Below are 22,679 nucleotides of genomic sequence, written 5' to 3'. Positions count from 1 at the left end.
TGAAACATAGTTCACTTTGTCTAAAGTAATATCTTGTATTTTACTACACTAAAAATGGATGTGCACAAAATATGAGCATTATTTTGTCTCCACAGCTGTTTTATACGGACATTTTACTTCCGGTTAGAGGATGTATTAATTTTAAACAAGAAAAGTGAGGTGCATTCTGTGCACATTTTCTAGCATGTTAATGTATTTCAAATAGAACAGTAATGCAATTATAATTGTAATATTTATTTTTAGTATATTTTTGTTTTGCTGCATGTAATTCTTCAGGATAGATCTCTTAGTGTTAATCCTAAATTCCTGCATCTTCAGCTTCTCAGTCTTCTGGACTTCATGGAAATCTATCTATTTGAATTCCTATGTCTTATTCTTGTATACTTGGGTATTGTTGCCATCCAAGTCAGAGTCAGAATCTGTGGTTTGCTCTAGTGTTACAGGAGCTGTTGCATCTCTTATGGGATCTTGATCTTGCTTGTCTGATTTTTGTAGTGGATGTTTCAGCTGGACTTAATTCCTTTGGATCCTATGTGTGTCAAGGCTTTATTTCAGCTTTTTTGCCATGTGTGTAGCACTGTATGTTTTCCTCCACTAAGATTACACATAGGAGTTTTATTTTCACAGGTAAAAGCTGCATTCATCTGGTGTGTTATTGTGTGATGCCTCTTTTCAGTGTCTTATCCATGGACAGCTTCATTCTCCCATCTTTGAAGCTCTCTCTGGTAACACACAATGGCTGTATAAAACATATTATACTTCTCTTTACCCTTCTGTGAAGAGCTCAGCTTCCCTTTCAGCTCAGGCTTTGTCTGCAAGCAGTTAAGGGAAATAACTGGATTGAGCTGCTGAAGTTTATCCGGATTCTGTGTTTCCAGCATGTACCTCTGAATCTTCACAGCACCATTAGAAACTTCTTAGATGCGTGTTTCAGCTGATACTTGTTCCTCTCTCGGGATTTTTATTCATATAATTCAGTGGCTGCATTTCAAACACCCACCTGCCTGCACCAACACCTCCTCTACCTAATGCATGGATATTGTCCATAGTTCCTGCAGAGCCTGGGGCATGTGCATGCAGCACGGCAAGAGGCTGCATCTGAAACATTCAGGCTGAATATTTTAACATTTCTTCCTGCAATGGTTCCTTCTGTGCAGTACTTCTAGCTTCAGCTGGGTCTGGAGGATCATCTTAAATGGAATGAAAGGCTGATTCTCTCACCTTAGAGAGAGGACCTCTCCTCTCTGGATTTTATGCCACTAAGCATCATTTTTCTGGCCTTGTGAACATCTGAATGATGAAGGCAAAGCCATTTAGATCTACCTGCTGCACATCTAAAGTCATATTCTGTGTTTCAGATCCATGACATAAAATATTAGAAAATGTTTTTCTAAGTGTTTTCTTAATATTGGGTGTAAAAAATTATATAAATGTCTTAATTCACATAAATTGCTTTGGGTACAGATCCATGGACACAATGGACTTTGTTGGAGAGCTGGCTGGTCTAATAGACTCAGAATACATTGACAGTTCCATTGGAGCTTTTGCATAAGTATTGGGAAGTTTTCCTGTGCTTCCATGTACCAGGAGCAAATAATAGCAGAGGTAGAAGTTCCATCCTGTTTTTTCCATGGTGTAGAAATTTCCTGTAGTCTGAATTTCCTGAAGTTGTAGCAGTAGCAGATGAACTGTTGAAGTTAATGTGATTTCCTGGTATGTATTTTCCATCTTTAGGGGCAAATATGTTGGGTTTTCTGTGGTTTATGGTTGTGGTTTTTTCCCTCTTTTTTATTTTTTTTTCTTTTCCTCTTTTTTTTTAAGCACAGTAATATAGAAAACAATTTTTCTCTTCTGCACAAAAGCAAGTTCTGCAAGATCCAAGCAATAGGATTATAATAGGATCTGGAAAGACACAATCTATCAGCTATTGCTCAGAATGCATAAAACCAATCTTTTGAGCTAAGAGCTGTGATATTTGCATCATAGGATATATGTGAAAAGAAATGTGGAATTCATGCAAAATGATGATTGAGCAGTCTTAGAGATTTTGATGCAACAAATGCAGACTTTGCATTATAAGCATAACAAACTTTAGCTGTCGCTTATGGTCATTTTAATTTCTTTTGAAAGTGGTATTTTTTGAGGGTCTGCGGTGACAAATTACACATACTTAGAGATTCAAAACAAGGGAAGAGGAGACTATTCATCAGAGGAGGAGAAAATGCAGAAGTTTTTACCTTGACTTGGTTTTGTCACATACTTGAAATACTTATGGAGCCTTCTAATGTATTACATATTACATTATGTGCACTTAATTCCTGAAGTCTGTATATTCCCACCACTTCCATAAGGTACATTTTTAATCATAATTATTCAAAGTAGAAAATCAGACAGCATGACAGACCAGTATCTTAACTGCTCATTTGCATTAGGAAAGATTGCTCTTATTAAAAATACAGACCTTTACTTCTTTAGCAGAAGTTGTGATCTCTCTGACAGAGTGAACAGCCTTTTCCTGAGCTGCCTTCTCAATCTGCTGTTTTAAAATCTCTGTTACAGTCTTTGGGAGCTCTTCATTCTGAGCTGAATTGATTACTGCAATGGGAAGAAGAATAAAAAAGATTGGTTTTCCTCCAACCTGCATTTTATGAAATTGACTTTATGAGTGAATTATAAAACATCATTATCTTGGAAAAATTGTTTGGCCTTGTAGAAGTTTAGAGGGTCACTTGATCAGTACAGAAATCCATAGAGAAAATGTTAGAATAATTGTTAAGGGACATGATATAAACTACTGCTTTGCCATACCTGCATGGTATGGCAGGGCCAAGGGTGACTGAGGTGTGTGGGCGAGTGAAAGGCATGAATTCTCATTCAAGGGCTAAACTGCTGCAGCAGCAGTGTCTTAACACTGTGATCTTCTTCACTGTGATATTCTGCAGGGTTATTCAGGTCAGTTGCAAACTGAACCTTACCCATCCACAGCTTTGTATGTACATGGACTGGTGTTTGCTTATATTTTCAGACAAGCTGTCAAGTCCCCCATTCTTTGAAGCAACTCAGACTATACTTAAAACCACATCCTTATGCAAACATAATCTCTTCATACTGAATTCTAAACTCATTTCTTCAGTCCCACTGAAGTTAAGGAATGAGCTTTGCTGAGAATTCAGAGCAGTGTGTGTTTTCATGCTTATATGCTAAGAACAGTACACTTGTGTGAGTAAAGACATTTGCCATTGCTCATTTGTGAGCGTTTATTCTCATGCCACTTCTTACCTGTGTCGTGCTGAGTGAATGTAGGAGCCATTTTCATTTCATGAATAACTTGCTCATGAGGAGAAACCTGTGCACAAAACCTTCACTTTACTCATGATTTAGTGCAATGCATAAGAATTTTACATACTTCTGAAGCCATATTTAAAATATTGCATCAATGAAAAATATGAATGTAAATACAAAAATTATCATGATAGAACAATAATACATTAAAAATTAATACATTTAACTGCATTAAATAATACCTTCATGTAGTAAAACATCTTTAAAAGTTATTATGCCCTGAGTAATGAGATAAGCTCTCAGCAGAAAATCCAGATCTTGCTGTACCAAGAGGTAAAGGAGAAGAAGCAAAGTAGGTATGTATCAGTATCAGTGTAATTGTCCAATAAGATGATTATTAAATGATATAGTTACCTCTTGTGTTTGAGAAGCTTCTTTTTGACTTTCTTTGGAGGTCATTTCATTGCACTCAGCTTCCCTGGTGCTATTTGATACTGTGTGGTGCCTGCTGCTTGATGTTTCCTCAAGACAAATAAAAAAAAAATCACATTAACAGGTAATAGTAAATCAGATTTTTTTTCTTTTTTTTTTTTTTTTTTTGCCTGAAGGGCTGTCAGAAATTAATTCTAATGGAAATGGTATAACTAGAGCAGCCATTTTACAGCAGAATGCCATTGTTATTATCTTTGATATTTTTTGCTATCAACATTGGAACTGGCTTTTTTGTAACACAGAAGATGTCAAGTCTTTGTTACTGCAGCAAGATGCTGGCCAGCAGATATGGCAAGGTTCATGAATAGATAAAATGCATAATTGGACTGGGAGGGGGTAGAGGTGACAAGGAGGACTTGTTCTGGCTTTATATGCTGTGCCTCCAACTTGTTGCCTTGCAGGGGACATAATGCTAATGCAACTTTATAAAAGGAAGTGTGATATGTCTGTATGAGGTGATGACTCCCTGCATGTGCTTTATAAACTTCTTTCAATGCAAAAATCATGCTGAATTACAATTGTGAAAAATATGACCCATAGAGTAACCAGAGATTCTGTAAAATATAGAGGGTAGCACTGCAACTACAAGCCTGACAACTGCAGTGTAATAAACAGAGTGTATCTTCAGGAGTTTAAAGCACTGTCCAAGATGTCTGTATAAACTGATTTCTGAATCTGTGTTTGGTTAGGCTTCAGATTCTGACAGTGATTTGTTTTCTTATTTGAAGACTGCCACCAAACCTGTGTTACATCATTACCAGCGTCCATGGGGTACTTTGAGGCTTAGTGATTAGAAGAAATAAATCTGAAAGATTGATATTATTAAGCAGTCCTGGGCTTCACCCATACACACAGAGCCATCTAACAAATAATTTCACTCATGTCAAATTATATTTTCTTCTTCATTTGTTAGAAGGAAGCTTGTTTTCTACTGATAATAAGCTTTCAAATGAAATGAGCTTCTGGTCCCTCCAGCAAGAGTTTCCCAAGTGTTCAATGTAACTTGAGCATCAATGGTGGCAGTACTGTGTTTCTGAGATTGCTGGTGCACATCTAGTGCAACATAGAGCTGTAAACTTCCTGCATCTCAAGTCCTGATTACTACTTGAAATACAGTTAATTGTGGGGCAAGAAATTACTTCTTTCTCTTAGTCATGCCATGAGAAAGCATATATTTATGGATTTATTCCACCTTCAAACTAAGGAATGCTTACACAGCTTGCATCTCCATTAATACTGCTGAATCAATAAGGGGTCATCTACTGCCTGGCCTGTAATTTCTGCCATGCAGTAGGCAGCAAGGGTTCTTAGATTTATGGCAGAGAAACAATGAGCATTCCCACCATGGGCTTTAGGAATTCTTTTCCACTTCTGTGCTGCCAAATCCTGTTTCAGCTATAAGATGAATTAAAATTGTACGAACAAAGGGTAGAATAAATTTTCTTATTGCTGGCCCAGTAAATGATTTAGTGTATTACCAGTATCAAAAGCAATCCTGTCTGAACTGTCGGAGTGCATTGAGGCTTGAGGAGAGCAGGTCACAGCATGTCCTGCTTTTACAGGATGTCCTGTTGTACACTTGCAGGTCCTGTGTACATAACAGCTGTGGGGGAGCTGCACTGCATGTGAGGAGATGTAGAGCTAACCACATACCAGGTTGAAAAGAGGCAGTTCAAAAAGAATGAAATGAAAATTTTTCCATCTATTCTCTGTTTAATGACTGTGTAGGTGTATGTCTAATATGCCTTTTCACTCTATATGGACATGCTTTTTAATATATTTATGCATATATATGCTTTTTTCATTTAAGATATGCCTTTCTGTTCTAATGTGCATGTTTTAGATATGTAATTCAAGCTCTCATTACTGGAAAAGCTCATTCATGAGACATGAAATATGTTCAGAGTAGTCATTATGTGTCCTTGGAATGGTGTGGGGCATAAAAAAGAAATATAATTAGACTTAATGTAGTCAGGAAGCATATCTAATCTGAATGTCACTAGTGCTTTATTGCTGTAACTTTGGTACTGCTTATGAAGTAGTTGCCATATTGCAAAAGACCATAATAATTTAATGCTATAGCAATGGCCGTCGAAAATACAGCCCAAACATTATGAGCCAGATTTTGATGATATAATTACACAGCCTTGCTCTGGGCATGCTGGGAGGTAGAGGGACATGGAGGATTTCTTATTTTGTGTGTCAGACAAAATGGCTAATTGAAATTCCAGGGTGTTAAATGCTGCTGGTTTATTACTCTGAACAAGTGGAGAGTTAGAAGATCTGTGGTTTCATCCCTCCTCTAGAACTGCCAACTGTTGGATATAGCATTTGTGTAGGTATGATTAATTTAGTCTACCCCATTATGCTTTGTGGCATGTTTTGTAGATCCCATGGACTTTGTAGTATATTCTGTAAAATTGGTCAATTACATTTTGTTTATGGCATATCATGAGTAAGCTTCAGAAAACCCTGTCAGCTGGATGATTGTTGGCATGCTGCTTGCTCATGAATAGTTTCTTACAATTTTTAAATTTTCTTTCAGAATTCTTTATCCTCCAGTCTCTTACATTTGTTTCCTGTCACCCTTTGTGTGGGCTGCTGGCCTTCCCTTGCAAATCTGTATGGTGCTTAACACAGAGCCCTACTGTGTACTGTTGTGTCTCTGGGTAATAAGTCATTCTAACCTAAAAATACTATTTAAAAATAAACATGTAAGTCCGAGAACAAGTCTGTATAAATGTTGTTAGAGGAGTGTTTTTTTATGTCGGCATTCACATTTTGTTACTGAAGAGAGCTGTAATTGCTACACACATTTTATGGTAGTGGGTTATACAACAATTTTAGTACTTCTGTACTGCAATAATTTAGATAGAATTCTTATTGAAAAATGTGCCAAGATTTGAATTATCAGTAATTGTTCTGTGTAATTTAGACCAAGGTTTGCTTTTTTGTGTTGATATTTTTAGTTTCCTTCTGTTCAAATAACAATTAAAACACACTTTAACTTTCAAAAATAGAATTCTTTTCAGCTCATAATATGTACAGTACATTATATGTATATATACATAAGACATGTATACAGTTCTCTATCTATGTAAGTATGTATTTCAAGGGGATCAAATGGCTCAGAGGTTCATCCAAGCACAAGTCTTTTACTATCTCACAACCGATGTATAATGTTGAACTGCACATAATGGTACAACATATGATTATATAAACATGACATTATATCAACATATAATTTCTCAGAAGTTGGCTTATGTATTGACAAATTGAGAACTTTCTGTTCTAAATGAACAGTATGTACAAACTTGTAAGCAGCAATGGAAGTAAATTGTGAGCCTGAAACTTCACGTACAAAGTTAGTGACAATGGAATGGCTATTTGGCATGGATCTTCATTTCTTCCTCAAAGCAATGTTTTTTTACCTATGTATGTTCTTTAGCACGGTCTCATTGCACATAAGCTCAGTAAGAGTCTTGCAGAAATTTCGTATAAGAATTTCACTTATCTGCACTTCATCCCTATGATTTGTCAGCCTTGCTTATTTGTATGTATATACTTAGGGTGTCTTGGGCACTGTATGAAAGATTTTTATTAAAATGTGAGGTTTTCACCATTCGCTGACATTGTCCTGTTATTCAATTTTATTCTCTGCAATTGCTAGAAAATTGGCAATTGCAACAGTAGCCATCTTAGAAAATTGCTCTGGAATGACCCTGAGTTAAGAGGGGTGTCTATGCCCGTGTGAGTTCTGACGTTCTGTACTGTATGGGTGAGTGAATATCAGATGATTTCTCTGTGTTCCACTCCTTTGCTGTGTTGGGGGTTCAGTTTACTTGCCAGCTAAGGCTCATTTCTGACACCAGGCACTGGGGCTGTGCCTGAGCTGTCAGGTGGCTGAGCTGGGGTAGCAAAGCACTCCAGGCTGGCACCTGCACAGGTGTGACACCAAAGCTCATGGCCTCTTCTCATCGTGGTGGCTGAGCTAGAAGGTGCTCATGATGTCAGTGGTCAGAACACAGACCAGGTGTCTACTCAGACTTTGGTTGAATTCATGAGCACAGGGCAAGTCTCTGGTCAGTTTTCATTGCTGCTCACCATTTTGGACACAAGTTTATTGAGCTCTACTGGTATTATGGCAACTATTACAAAGAACCAATTTCCAGTACAATGTAGAGAGCCAAGAGTGATAGCTGCTGCCTGAGAAAAACAGGGAGATTAATAGTTATTGTTTGCATATTTTATGACAATATTTTGAATGAAAAGTCATGAACACCTTAAACAATAATTTACTATGTAGTAGAATATTAAGTATTTAGATTACTGTTTAAAAATTTGTGTTCTTATTTTATCTTGGATTAATAATTTGAATTTATCCAGATCTGGAGATCTGTCTTCAAACTATGTGTTTTCTCTGTTTTGCCCCAGGATAGATTCAGTGACCTTGAATAATCTTTCAACTACTTAAGTGTATAATCCCATTTTCCATGAAAGTGCAGTTATGTTACATAGAAATGGGATTTTATGGTCTTGCAATAAGTTATTTAATGTAAATTTAAAGATGGTTCTGTATGGTCTGAGAGATTTCATTTTCCAGTGTATGTGGCTATTTCTCCTGGTGGTTTGAGAGAGCCTCCTCAACTAGCCACAGAGGAAAAATTCATGGATAAGTATGCTTTGAGGTCACATCATGACTGGAGAAATGGAACCATTCTAGTGGCTTTGTGGAGAGATGGATGTCCTGGAAAATGCATCTACACATCACAGAAATGAAATTATTGGGTTCTGCGTAAGAGAAAAGTCACATAATTTCTCTACAGGGTTCTGTATTCATTCACCCAGAAAACTGGCACGTAGAGTGGGCCATGTCATCAGAAAAGTAGGTTCATAAAACACTTCCATTACTGTAGATTATGCACCATTGTGAGTATGACCCACTATGGCATTTTTCTGCTTAGTTAAAGATGGATTAATACCTCTGCAGCAAACTCTGTCTTCTTCCTTACAAACTGGAGTTTTGCTTGTTGTCTGTGAAAATTGTTGATATAGGTATTAATGTGTAAGAAATGAGAGATGAGTGGTAGATACAATGATAGTTATTTAACATGAAAATAAACCTATGGAAAAATGTTAATGTGTTTTTTTCTAAAAAGCTGGGAGAACAATATTGCTTAAAAAATCTCTCCAAGAAGTGCAGGATGGTAAAGAAATTTACTGTTTTTCAGAGTGCACAGGACAGATTGTACAGCGCTTTATTGCAGGGGATTTCACATAGTCCAAAATCGTTATCTCCTACAACAATTTTGCATGGTATAGCCTAATGAAGCAATGAAATGTAAAGGTCTTTCATCTGAAGCAACACTTAGCTACTGCTTTGCTCTACTCTCATGTAATGTCTGGGTTCTTCTGTGCAGTTTTTGATCTGCTTAGGGAAATTTATTAATTTAATTCAATGGAAGCAGAAAACTCCTATTGAAAGAGAACAACTTAACAAGTGCAATAAATACAAAATATCACCATGACAAATGATAATGTATAAATAAAAAATCTTATAGACAGGTTTCGGTATAAAATACTGCTATAGTAATCATTTGCTTTACTCAATCTGAGTCTAGTTGAGTCTAAAATATAGTGAGTGTTCATCTGCATAAAAAATATATGAATCCTGTGGTGCATTACAAATATAAAATTCTATGACTATGAGCATTAGAAAAATATTGCCTTACTCATAATGAAAACTCGTCAGTAAAGCAAGCAATCTTTTTTTTTTCCCCTCAGTTATCTAGCAGGGCAGACCTAATTTGTTAGAATTAAAATGCTGTTACCTGTAGAGATCTATGCTGGTGCTGGTACTGAACAAAGGTCTTTTTTGGAGACATCCTTTGTACTTTCTCAAATTGTTTCCTCACTGCTGCCAGGCCACCAGGCACAGTACAGAACTTGGTCTTCTGTGAACTCTAGAGTGATAAAATAAGATCAATTGTTATCTATTTGCACCTAAAGCACACTTCTATGACGTAGTTTTCTTTATTTTTAACTAGTTAACAGCAGTATTCAGGAGTGACTGAGAGAATCATAAACACTGGTTTTGGCAAATTCATAGGCTGCTGCACAAGAGACGTATTTGATGATTTAGACAGCTTAAAGGTAAGCTTAGACTGAATCTTGAGCACCAAAATAAGTCCCATATGCTTGATTGGCAGTAACAACCACTTTCCAGAATAACCTTTCTGCTGTTCCCTCTTCTACTTGTCTCTTCAGAATTCCATGGCATTCAGAGTTTCCACCTGGCCCTCTCTGTGTTTTGAACAGGAATTGTTGGAAAACATGCAGAATGCTTCATGCTTTGTGGGATGACCTGTCTTCCCAACAACCGCAATGAAAGTCACAAGGGGGCACTTAGCCTCGGGCTTCCTGTTCTAGTTCTGTCCCTTTTGTCATACTTTTTAGATGGCATTGGATGAGGCTTTCAGGATTTTAATGTATTAATTGCTATATAGAAAAAAGCCCACCCAAAAATTAGCAATGCATTTGTAATGAAGCTACTAAGTAAAGTTAGATTTACTACTTATATATATATATGAGTGAGTAAGCAGATCATAAAAACAGGTGTTTTTTTCCCTGTGATGAAGGCTGCATGATTATATATGTATATGAATATGTGAATGTGGAAAGTAATTGTTTTAATAATTAACATTTCAGGTCAACCTTAACAGCCATTTGGAGATATTTTGAACAGGTAAATGCAGTTATGGGTCCTCTATTGAAATGTATTAATTCCCTTTAATGGAACCAAATATAAAGTTCCTTTTTTCAGTCAACCATCCATTTCAGCAAGAAATTGCAAGAGGTTTCTGAGTATAAATGAAATAGTTCCTATGTGCTCAACACAGTTAGGTTGGGTCAGGCTTCTTGCAGTTCTTTTCATTGTGACAGAGGGTACTAACTTCAGCAAAGTTTCTAATTGCTGGACTAGGGAATTGGGACCTTCTCAGACAGATGAAATGCAGGAATCTGCTCCAAATAAACACCAAGCAGTTGGGTCATCAGGCAGGAGTTTGATGGCTGGAAAACACTTGGACTCTGATGGCTGTTTTCACTATGTGGTTTCTGGATTATCCAGGGACCCAGAAGGTCCCTTCAGGTAATGCCAACCCTTTTTCCCAAGACTGAAGTGCAGGTAAGACTGGGAATCCTCTACAACTGTACTTGCATATGGATGAAGATAATGTCTGGTGAGAGCTGAATTGTAGTCCTTCTTTTGCCAGATATGGTCTCTGATTTACAGAAATTACTCTGGTCTAGTTTACAGTGAGAAGAAGGTATTCTTTGAATGTGCTGAAAGTTTGGTGTAAACAAAGACCTTTGTCATTCTCACATTAGAGCAAGCCCTCAAAATGCCTTCCTTTCCTTATACAAGGGATCTGAGCTGCAACTTCTAGCTGGGATTTTAAATATGATAAAAAACCACTTTTAACCCTTAATGTTTCTGCAGAACTGAGGAAGATTTTCCTGGCTGAGATCTGAAGAGACAGTTTTCAGATATTCCTGACTGATAAATCAATGTGTAGTGAGGAGGTCTGTTTTACTAGTTTACAAATTCTGTTAACCAAATACATTATATGCTACTTGGTATCAATATTTTAAAATTTGCAGAAAAATACTTAATCATATTGATAGATATTTAGAGAAAGATGTAAAACAAAATTAATAAGTATTTTTTTTCGTAACTACTCTTTTATATAATGCTGATTTTAAATAATTTTATTACAAAACAATACTTATTCATACCCCTTGTCTCATAGAGCTACTATTTTAAAATGCAGCAATTTAAAATTCTTTAGTTTGAACAGCAAGAGGTCTAAACTTAAAGTGTTTTTGAATATGATTTTATTATTTAGTAATAATTTTAGTAATGCAGAAGCTGCTGGCTATCACATGCTGATAGCCCTAATAAATGCAGTGAAAGAAAAACCCAGTCCTTCTAATGAGTTAAAGGGAATTTTCCAGATTACCAGAGCTTTATAGCATGAAAAATCTCCCTCAGAAGAGATGGAGACTGATGCATCAATAACTTTTTAAAGTAGGTTTGTTAATTTAGGTTTCAAATTTTGATCCCCATAATGGTCGGTCAGTCAGCTTGGATAAATAAAGAGGGCAGGATATGTCACTGTGCAAAGCAAATGGAAAGGTAGGAAGGTAAGAAACCAGTGATATCTTACATGGGCAAAGGACACAGCAGCCTTGTACATAGCCATTCTTTCTTTAAAGGAGACAGTCTCCTGGAAATCCAGCAGTGTGTTATCAGCCCTGGGAGCACTCTCTTTAGATAGTCCTCTTACCAGTTTGCGAGACTCCACTGTAAATACAAACAGGCATGGCATTTTCTAAGAAGAAAATAGCTAAATTTTTTCTAAATCTTGAAATAAAAGCAGTAGCAGAAAGTAGAAATATCATTTTTTAAACAAATTTATCTTATTTTCAATACAGAGCTTAGAGATTACAGAAAAATTTGAGTCAATGAAACTTTTCAGAGGGGGGGAGATTCCTTGGGTAAAAAACAATAAGCATTTTTAAATAAAAAATACACAATTTAGACAACAAGCATAGTATTTTTCTGATAGTGTTATATTTACATTATTTTATACTGTAAAAAGTAATTTTAAGTACTACAAGTATTCTATTATAATTAGATATGTTCTAATTAGCCTTAGACTTTTTAGTATTAATTTGCTTATCAGAGTCTGTTCTCAGTCTATTGTAGATTTCAGTTATTTACTGACCTTACATTAGGGTATATTTTAGTTGGTATAATATTACTAAAATCTTGTAGAACATTATCTCCGTTGATAACTGCATTTTAACCTTGTTTCAAGGTATGAAGAGGTTATAGACTTATCTAGAAGTATTTTCAATTCAGCTACAGTGCACGTGGAGACAACAGCTCAGTACTCCCAAAAAAGCAGCTCTGAGTTACTTGCACTAGGAGGTTCTTCTGCTGCTTTCTGCACTCATTTGACTGTGTCAAAAGAATTCCATGCACCCCAAAAAGTGCCTTAAATTTAGTGTAAAGATATTTTTCCTTCTTTTAGACAAAGGGGAAAAGTACGTTGTGATCATCTCTCTTGTCTGTCATAGGAGAAATGCAACAAAAAAAAAAGTGACTTTGGAACAACTGTCGGTTCATCTGGCATAGAACATAGTTCCAGGGAAGGGGTATCCCACCAAAGAGGGAAGATTTCCAAGGCACATCTGGCCTTTCTGCTTGTTCCCTCTAAAATTGTTAAGCTGGCATTAGTTCAGATATAGCAAGTAAATATAACATGTAATTCTAATCTTCAGTAAAAATCAGATGCAGACATGCATAGAAGAGTGATCTCAGTATAAATATACTCAGTTTTACCTGACTCTACTCAAGTATAACTTACATAAGGAAAATTTTTTATTATGCTTATCCCATGCAGTAATTTTGCATATTTTATATTATCATGATAGACAAAAGAATGGTACAGTTCAAGAAATAATAGTAGCAGTAGTGAAAGAGTCAGTGAAAGTCAGCTGAAAGTAAAAGAAGGATTTTCAGGGAAAGTAGAAATCAGAAGAGAGAGAAATCTGCTGTTTTTCAAATAAGAAGTCTGTTCATTAAACCAAAGCTAACCAAAACCATAGAAAAATTGAAAGTTTGGCAACACAGAGGTATAGTCCACCACAGCCAAAATGTGTCAATACATTTTTAAAGGCAGATTGAATTATGTAACACACCAGAATGAAATTTTTATGCTATTGCTTTAATTGTTAAGAATGTTTAGGAGTTAAAAATCTTTCTTGTTATTTTGGTTCAACAAGGGATTTTTGGACTGTATGTAGTCATAAGCATGCAAATGGTTTCATTAAGTGCAGTGGGAATACTCGTGTGCATGAAGTTAGATGTGGTTTAATTCCTTGCTGATATGAGGCCAATGAATTTAATGTACTGTTTTAAAAAAACATTTTAATAGCTACATATTATTAACCACCTGGGGAGTGAAGGTAATAGAAACTATTCTCTTGTTACCTTTAAAAGCTTTAAACAGATTTTTTTTTGTCTTAAGAAGCTAGTTAGTTTATAACATAATGTGAAACTCTTTGTAGAGGTATGAGAGATTATATGATCTAAAATTTCCTCATTCATTTTGCTCTAATCTTTGCTCATTCAAGTGAACTTGAAGGTGTAATATATTCTGATTCTTTCAGAGATAAATGTATGTTTTAAAATGAACTAGTTGGTAAGAAGAGTCTTATCAAGCTGAGCTATGCCAACAAAATCTGTTTGCCTTTGTCATATTGGGCTTGTACGATAGTGTATCTATTTTAGAGAATTCAATTACTTTATTAGTCGTGAGTTACATTAATTCTATAAAGTAAATGAAGCTTGACAAATCATTTGTGCATAATAGAACTTGAGAATTCTCTATTTTTGCCATTTTTTTTTTCCAGCAATATGCCTGCATAGCTATCCAATAAGGGCTTATACAGGTTTTCATAGGAGGTTGAACAGCAATATGAGCATGGCCTTCATTGTTTTTCAGTGGAGACAACAGAAGTTGTTGGTACTCAGTCATAGAGCTTGCAGTAGATTTTGCTCAGTACCTCTTCTAGGAAAATAAGGTTTTGGCACAACTGAAACATTTAGGAAAAACTTCCATAACACTTAAGTGGTTTGAGGGTATTATTCTTGCTGAAAAATTCAAGCAAGTTGGCATATATTGTTATTGTTAATAAAAAACTCAAATCTCACGGTGATGGGAGAAATAATCTATGGATCAGCATTATTTTATTTTTTTTCAGGACCTGAGTATTTATTCAAGTGCAGAGTTGCAGATTTCAGTGCCTGACTTCAGCTATTAGAAATTTAAGGGTTTTCACCAGTGGCTTCAAACTAAAATGAATCTATAGGGAATTTACATCTCATAAGACTGAATGCAAAATGAAATATTATGGCTCTCACAGGAACATGGAAAAACATTATTCCCTATGGGGCTGTCACATTTTTGGAAAAAGCTTAATGCATAAGAGGTATGAATGTGCACTTTTGCATAAATCATATTCTTTGTTATTCCTGGTGGATCAAAAAATGCTTCTGAAATATGCTGCGCCATATTTAGACTCAGAGGCAAAGTGGATATGGAATAGAGGATTCTGTTTTCTCGTCAGAGAGGGAAAAAAAGGCTTTGTGCTAGAAATCTCTAAAAGGAGAAGGGGAAAACACTCCCAAAATAGTTCTTAAATTCAAAGATACATAAAAAACATCAGAAGATGCAGAAAAGAGGCACAAAAAATACTGCCACAGAGAGAACTGTAGCTGTCTAGTTAATGTTAGATAGTTGTGGAGTGATATGGTGATAATTATATATATAATATATAATTATCCTTCCAAGACGAAATGAGGGGGTATTAAAGGTCTCTTTAGTGTGGTAGGGAAAAAAAGGAAAACAGATAGGCAATGGCTGAAAATGAAATTTGATAAAAGAGCAGGTCTGTAGTTTGAACAATGAGCTTAATAAACTTAGCAGCATAACTAGAAAAGGTCTTGTGAATTAAAATTTCCCTTTCCCTTTAAAATTCTCTATCTATCTGACATAGATAAATATGCAGTCTAAACATTTTCCGATCAAAAAAAGAGTGGAATCAATAGTTGTTTGATATTTTGTAGAAGGCTTATTAATTTTATTGGGAGACTGGACAAGTCTTTTAATGCTATTTATTTGGGTAATCTGTTATTTTATATAAGGTCAAGTCCTAGACACCCAGAAGTCAATAAGTGGTTTCTAATCATAAATTTGATTGTGCATATTCTTTCTCTGTTAAAACAAACCAAAGCACAGATATAGCCACTTTTTAATATCTTCAAGCATTGGTCTCCAAAGCAGAATATCTGTACCCCAGGGGATGTGCAACACAGTCCTTTGGGGTGCAGGAATCTAATATTTTTTTGTGAATAAACACTTTTTAAATGCTTAATTTTTAATCCATCCTACTTTAATTTTTATTTTGGTGCATTTTGCCTACAGTTGTACTAGTAGAGTAGTACAGGCACATTATTTGTAAATAAATGTACAAAAATTGGGAGGGCAGACTCATAAATATGTTAATGGTAGAGGTGGCCATCAAAAAGGTCTGGAGACCACTGTCTTAAAGCAAAGTATCAATGTGGTAATGCTCACCTTCTGAGCTGTTGCTTTGGCCATTTTCTGATGACATCTTTTCAAAGATTGCTCTCCCTCTTTTCACGCTAGACTCCTCCTGAGAAATGGCAGACTGGTTCCCAGGCTGACTCTTCAATGGTGATGAAAGTGAATTTCTCTCACTTTCTGTTTCCTGTTAGAAGACATCAAGAGCAGGATATATGTTACACATTATTAAGTAGGAAAGAAATGTGGATTTTGGGGCAAAAGGAGTGTACAGAGAGCCAATGGATTAAACACCAGTTGCTCTTTTAAACACTTTTTGTACACAGAAAAGTTGACAGAGGGAATTTTATTAACTGGATTTATCATTATGTAAGAATATGTAAAAACAGCAAGCGAGGTCTTGGTAATCAGATGTACATAGGCTTTGTACTTCAGAAATTTAATTTTCAATTCTGCTGTGACTTTACGACTGAATTTAGGTTATCACAGTAGTGGGCCAATGTTCCATACAGTTTACATAATATCATCAGCATCTCATAATCGTTCTGTGGCCTCGGCCCTTCAAGGCAAAATGGGTAAATTATTGCTAACCAAGTCTTTAATGTGTTGCAGTTTGGCGTTTTGGGGTGCTTCTCCTTCCTTCCATGCAGTTTGCTAGTCAGTATGGAGTTGGATCCAATGGCTGTAAAATCTCATCTACAGCTCTTATGTTAAGTAAATAACTGAAACTGCTCCAGTAGCAAAAATAGACTTTTTTTTTTTTTTCAAGAGAATAACTTGAAAGGTTCACTGCATGTCCATTTCTGTTGTCCTGAAAAAGAATAAATAAAGAATAAATAAAAAGTGACTAGCTGCTTGGTCTGGTGACAGCATAAATCTCTCCAGCAAGATTTTGCAGCTCTTATCTGCTAGAGCCCTAATTAATTAAATGCCGTAAGTTTTCAAAATGTACAGGCTTCATTAGACTACTTCCTTTTTATTGTTTGCAGGCTGCTTTATTATTGTATACAAATTTTGTGCTATCCTTGTATGTGATCTCACTGAAGTAACTTCTAACTGCTTTTAGACTTAGATAATATGCATGGTTTGTGTAAGAAGCAGAATAATTTGACCCCTGAGTTGATTATCCTAGGCTGGAGAGTATTTTCCCATAACTACTGAAAAAAAAAAAAAAAAAAGCATTGGAAATTAGCGAATTCTCAAATACAAATCTTACAAATGAAATAATGAAAAATAAATTGTAAAAGCCATTTTTGCAGTAAAATGTAAGCAATTTATATGTGTTCACCTTGGATTTTATGAAATTAAAAGTGAGCAAACATTGAAAATGTACTTTTTAAATGAGTGCATCACTGGCAATCAAGGACAATTGTGCTTCACCCATCATTAATAAATTTATGCTTTTCTCAGACCTGCTGCTAGTTTTTATCTTAAATATGGGTTGTATTTCACATCCTGGCCAGCAGTCATTCATTGCAGGAGTGTTCCTTCCAGCACATGTACAATAGGTTATGTCTTGTGGAAATCCACCATTTTTTAACAGTCTGCCTACTTCTGTGCCTTACAGTAGCTCTTGCTTGACAGCTGCAGGAAGTTTTTGCATGATGTGTCAGCACTGAAAAAAAATATTCGACCACAGAGGCTAAAGGTGTTTTATTACCAGGAGTATTGTAAAGCCCCCTTTTCTGGATAAAATACCTAAGGTATCACCAATCATCCATTATCTTGTTACACCAGTCTGTCCCCTCTTCCCACTTTGTTCCTCCCAACAACCACAGCTGCTCCTGAATTAAACTTGAAAAATGATCTCTGATATGGTGGGTGGTTTTAGCAGACAGGCCAGGAGGTACAAATGATACACTGGAAAACCTAAACAAATTTACCTAAACGTGGTCCAGAGGATATTAGCCAATACTAATATTGGGGTTTGTTGCCTTTTATTTATCAGTTTGACAGATGCAATAATATAAACAAAACATAATTGGTTTTAAACTAATTCTAATTATTCTTTTACTGCTTTTACAGTTAGGAGCATATTTTCCTTGACTATTATGGAAAGTATTTTGGAGGCTAATAGCAAGATAAAGATTTCTGGAGGGAAGAAAGTAGCTGTTCTTCTGCTCCATGAGACCTCCATGCTCTTTCCTCACTAGTCTGTTGATACTCTCAGGGTGTACACCCCAGTCAGAAGTGGTACAGTGGCGCAGTGCCAGTGACACAAGCTCTGTGACCAGCCTGGGTTACAATACACAGCAGTGGTGGTGGCAGCACAGGTAGGAGAGAGAGCCTGGCCATAATGTGAGTGTGCTGAGAAAAATGACATGCTTGTGTGCCAGGGGTAGCAGGAGACAGCACGTGGCTGAAAGGAATAGAGTATTTTGTGTGGGAAGGGCTGTGGCTTAAAAATGCTATTAATTTTGTACTCTCTTTCAGAGTTGGTTAAAAGTTACAATTACAGCCCAGTATTAATTATGGTATTTTGGTTTAAAACCACTCAAGAGCTGACCACTATTGTCTTATAGACAATCCATGATGCAGAAATGACTCTGCAGAGGAGAAATGAAGGATGGGGAGCAAGAGAAGAAATTAAAAGAAAATGCAGCTGTCTATGTTGTTAGGTCACGTTTGGCTCCTCCAGGTACTGCAGGCAGCCAGTACCTGTGTAAATGAGAACAGCCTCAGGATCATCTTGCCCCAGCATTATATGTGCTTTCCCAAGTGAACACCAGAGAATCACTTTAATGATGTTCTAACTTCTACAGTATTAGAACAAAACAGACAACTCAAAATTTACTGTGTTTTCAATTACCATTGGCATCACTGAGAACAAACTCATCTAGGCTGGGCTTTTTTATTTTGGTTTTTTTTCTGTTTTGGTTTTGTTTTGTAATTGGTTTTTTTGGTAATTGTCATTTTGTTTGTTTGTTTTGTGATTTCTAATCCTTTTTTGTTTTTTTTCTGTAGATACCAGTAATAGCTAAAAATTTCAGAATTTACTGTTTCTTACTATTATTCTTGGAAACCAGGGACCAATATAAATTTGATTTGCATTTCTCTTAACTCTGAATTTTATTAACTTGTAGCATGTATCTATGATGCTTTTTTTCAAATTTACATCTCTGTGGTAACAATTTCATTACCTATAAAATTTAAATAACTTAGTATTTTACACATGAATTTTAATAGGAATTTAGAAAATATTAGTATATCTTTTTGGACCATTTTTAATATGAATTACAGGAATATTGGCTCTACTGGGGGTTTTCATGTAACTTCTCTTATGGAGATACTTCTAAGATGTGGGCTACTATGGCAGAAGGTACTTTCAGTCTCAAGCTGCTCTAACCCCATTTTGCAAAGAGCATCCCTGCCTTAGTGAGGGCCTTGGGGCAATGATTTTCTTGCATGATGGCTCCAGCTGCAGTGCTAGAGCTCAGATTTATTTTCAGAATTTCACAGGATTTCCTACTGTGAAAAAGTTATTGAAGAGTGTTATGATTACCATAAACTCAGTTTAATCAGGATAGATTTAATTTACATTCTTTTCTGTTGGGGTATCTATACAGATAACCTAATGACAGAGGATGTCAAAGACATCTTCTTAATAAGGACAGAATTAACATTTGAAAAGGCACTGAGGTAGTGCCAAGAGGTACTTAATTAGAGGCTAATATATGCAACTCTTGCAAAACTTGACAAATGAAAAGTAAGGATTTTTTTTCTTTCTGATTAATGCAGCATTCTGTTCATATCAAGCTTTTGTAACTATGTGTGGTCTTGGTGGGAATAAGGTATTTAACTGGGATATAAACTGTTCTGTTGAGCACCCTGTAAAAAGCATTTATACAATTTCATTTTTGTTGGATATAATTTGTTGAAGTCTGTCCATAGTCAAGTAACTTCCTGTCATGTAATTACTTCAGGTTTATGTACTGCCTCTGATAATGTATTCTATTTTTGTATGTACTTCTCAGAAAAAGGTGACACAAGAAGCTATTTTTATGTTCTGATCTCATACTCTAGACATGATGAAAAGAATAAATTTGGCACTGGAGTGCCAAATTTCAAGGAATATGCAATCATTGCAGTTAGAAATGCCAACAGTAAAGATTTCAATTTCACTGGCCTACTGAGTGGCTATGCTTCATTTAGATAGTGAATTTTCCACTTGCTATCCAGTTCTGTACTAATCTAAAAGTCAGTAAGCCAGAACACATGAAGTTTTAAATAGAGGAAAACTATTTACCAAATTACTACTACCTTTTCTGCATAAATAGAATTACCTTGGATTGCAAGGAGAATTTGCATTCAGCAAATACAGTAGATTTTCAGATCTGCTGATAATATTTAAGGTATTTAATATTTTTTAAAGGATATCTTTAAATGTATTCAGAAGATGCATTCTTCCTCATTGTGTGTGTTGACTTTATTCATTACATTTGCTACCTAAAGGAAAGCTGTCTAACACCTAACTTTCATTTTATATGTGGTGACTACTAAAAGGATGCATGTGTAAGAATGGACAAAGAGGGGTAGAAGGAATAGGCCCAAAGAGAAAAGATAAAAGCATAAGCTGAAAGGAAAATAATAAATTGATAATTGTACAGGGAGGTAGGACATGAGTGGAGCAGTAGGATGAGTGTTTGCAAATCAAATATGTTGCTTTAAAGTTACATAAAATCTTGATCTGTTAATGCATTTTACTTGGGTTTTAATATTAAGTTAGGGTTCTCTTCAAATAATTGTTTCAATGCTCTTTGCAGAACTGACTCCTAACATTTGCTAACATTTACAAGGTCTACAAAATGTTGGTATCTCAAATTCTAGTTCAAAACAAGACTGCTTTGCTGGAGAGTACACAGAAATTATTTGAGGCCAATTCTTGTGCTGAGCAAATTGGTAGTATCTGCAAATCCCTCAATCATAGTGAAATAATAATAAAAAAACAACAAAAAAGATAAAACAGTACAATTTTGTCCTGTCTGGAAAAAAAACTTTGGAAATACCAGCATGAGAAAAGCCTCTTTCTGATACATTTCTCACCTGTAATTAAAATTGTGGTGAGAATCCATTCTGGTGCAATGGGAGTGCATGGAATCATGTTTGCCATCTGCTGGAATGCTGATGGCATTATTAAGATTGATGACAGACTCCCTCAAGTGACTATTAGAGAGGAGTGCTAATAACACCTGCTACATAAACTCTCTGCAGCCAGTAAGGAAACTGTTGAGTCAAAGCCATGGTTCTCATGATGCTCTGCAATGCTCCATTGCATTAAAACAGAATTTCTCTGGAGGCTTTGAAGAGAATCCCTTTAGCTGCCTGGAACCTGCTCATTCATCTTATCTCCAGATACATAACCTTAAAATAAGACTGTTTTCATTTGGAGGAAGGGTATAAAATAGCTGTGCTGTGCACATGAAGTAGAGGCCATGAAAAGAGCTTGAGACAACCTGAGGAAACTTTAGCAGAATTGCCATTTGGGCTAGGATATAATTAAATTTTTTTTTTTCACAGTAGCTTGTATGTTTTGAATTTGTATTGTAAACAGTGCTGGGTAATGTGATGTTTCAGTTTTTGCTGGGGTCACACACAGTTATATGCAGCAAATTGTATTATATTGATTTGAAATGTTACAGCATTTCTCACAGCATGATAATGAAGATTGGTGCTAAATCAGCAGCTTGACAATGGATTAAATAACAACGGGAGGACTACAGTAGGTACAGAAACTTCCCTGCTTAAACCAATCCTGTGCAGTGGTCCATATCTACTGGTATTATTGGCAGTCAAAATACTTGTGTGTTTTATAAGCACATAAAGAAGCTGAGGCCGCAGTCAAGTAATTTGACAATAGTCAAACAAGTTTGAATGGGTCTTTTTGTAAGTATTACACTATAGTGATTGAGTAACATTTTTTAAAGGCGGGCAGGTAAAGTATAATCAAAAACCAAAATCAAGATAAAATTTATGAAAACTAAAAACTAAAAAAACCCACCAACTCAGCAGAAGTAAAATTTGCTGCAGCGTTTGAAAGCAAATTTTAATAAAATCACATAAAAATCAAAGAGAATTTATACTAAGTGTGTACTAGAAGTCTACATAACTAACTAGCAGTACATAACCAGAAAAAGATGCAGAATAAGAAGTCTGAATCTGAGACAGCTGTGTTTAATATGAAATTTATTAGAAAGAACAGCAACAAAGACTATAGAGAGTAGAGACAGCACAGCTTTCTGACCAACATTAACAGGCTGCAATTTCCAGGCTTGGTTCAAGTCATGGAAATTATTTACTAAACTAGTGTGATTAGTAACCAAGAATATTATGAGGGTTTTTTCCAGAGTCCTGACCTGAGGCAGCATAAAAGACTCTCCACATAGGTAGCACAAACTGAGGTTTGAAACACAGTGAAAATCAAATATAGTAGCTTTCTTCCTCTATCTCCTCCTGCCTTTTTAAATGTAGAGATATATACCAAACATTTGAATCAAATACAATAACTGGCACATTCTGTTTATGTAATTACAAAGTAATTGGAAAAATGTCTACCACAATATTAAATAAAATCCACACCAACACATTTTTATAGAATTCTTGTCTTTTTGAGTGCAATAAAATCTTATTTTAAGCCCACAATATACTTACTATCTTCTTTGCATTGCAGTTGTAAAAGGAACACTGCTGTATACTAAATTAATGTGTCAACTTAAGTTTATCCTTTTTTTC

The 22,679-nt window shown here is 35.6% G+C and overlaps 1 protein-coding gene across 1 annotated transcript in view; it reads right to left on the bottom strand.

The window, feature by feature from the left end:
* XIRP2 (xin actin binding repeat containing 2) overlaps positions 1–18,638 on the bottom strand; it is a 29,117-nt gene extending 10,479 nt beyond the window's left edge. The window contains exons 1-7 of the mRNA XM_072931856.1: positions 18,609–18,638; positions 15,984–16,137; positions 12,003–12,139; positions 9,606–9,737; positions 3,697–3,804; positions 3,280–3,346; positions 2,462–2,595 (exon numbers count right to left, since the gene is read on the bottom strand). Of these exons, the coding sequence (XP_072787957.1) occupies positions 2,462–2,595; positions 3,280–3,346; positions 3,697–3,804; positions 9,606–9,737; positions 12,003–12,139; positions 15,984–16,137; positions 18,609–18,638 (762 nt within the window). The remainder of the gene's footprint in view (positions 1–2,461; positions 2,596–3,279; positions 3,347–3,696; positions 3,805–9,605; positions 9,738–12,002; positions 12,140–15,983; positions 16,138–18,608) is intronic.
* Positions 18,639–22,679: the final 4,041 nt, after the last annotated feature.

Source organism: Taeniopygia guttata, chromosome 7 (genome assembly GCF_048771995.1).
Source record: "Taeniopygia guttata chromosome 7, bTaeGut7.mat, whole genome shotgun sequence".
NCBI classification, from domain to species: domain Eukaryota; kingdom Metazoa; phylum Chordata; class Aves; order Passeriformes; family Estrildidae; genus Taeniopygia; species Taeniopygia guttata.
The sequence above is the reverse complement of the archived record's forward strand: the minus strand, read 5'-3'. Positions and strand labels throughout refer to the sequence as shown.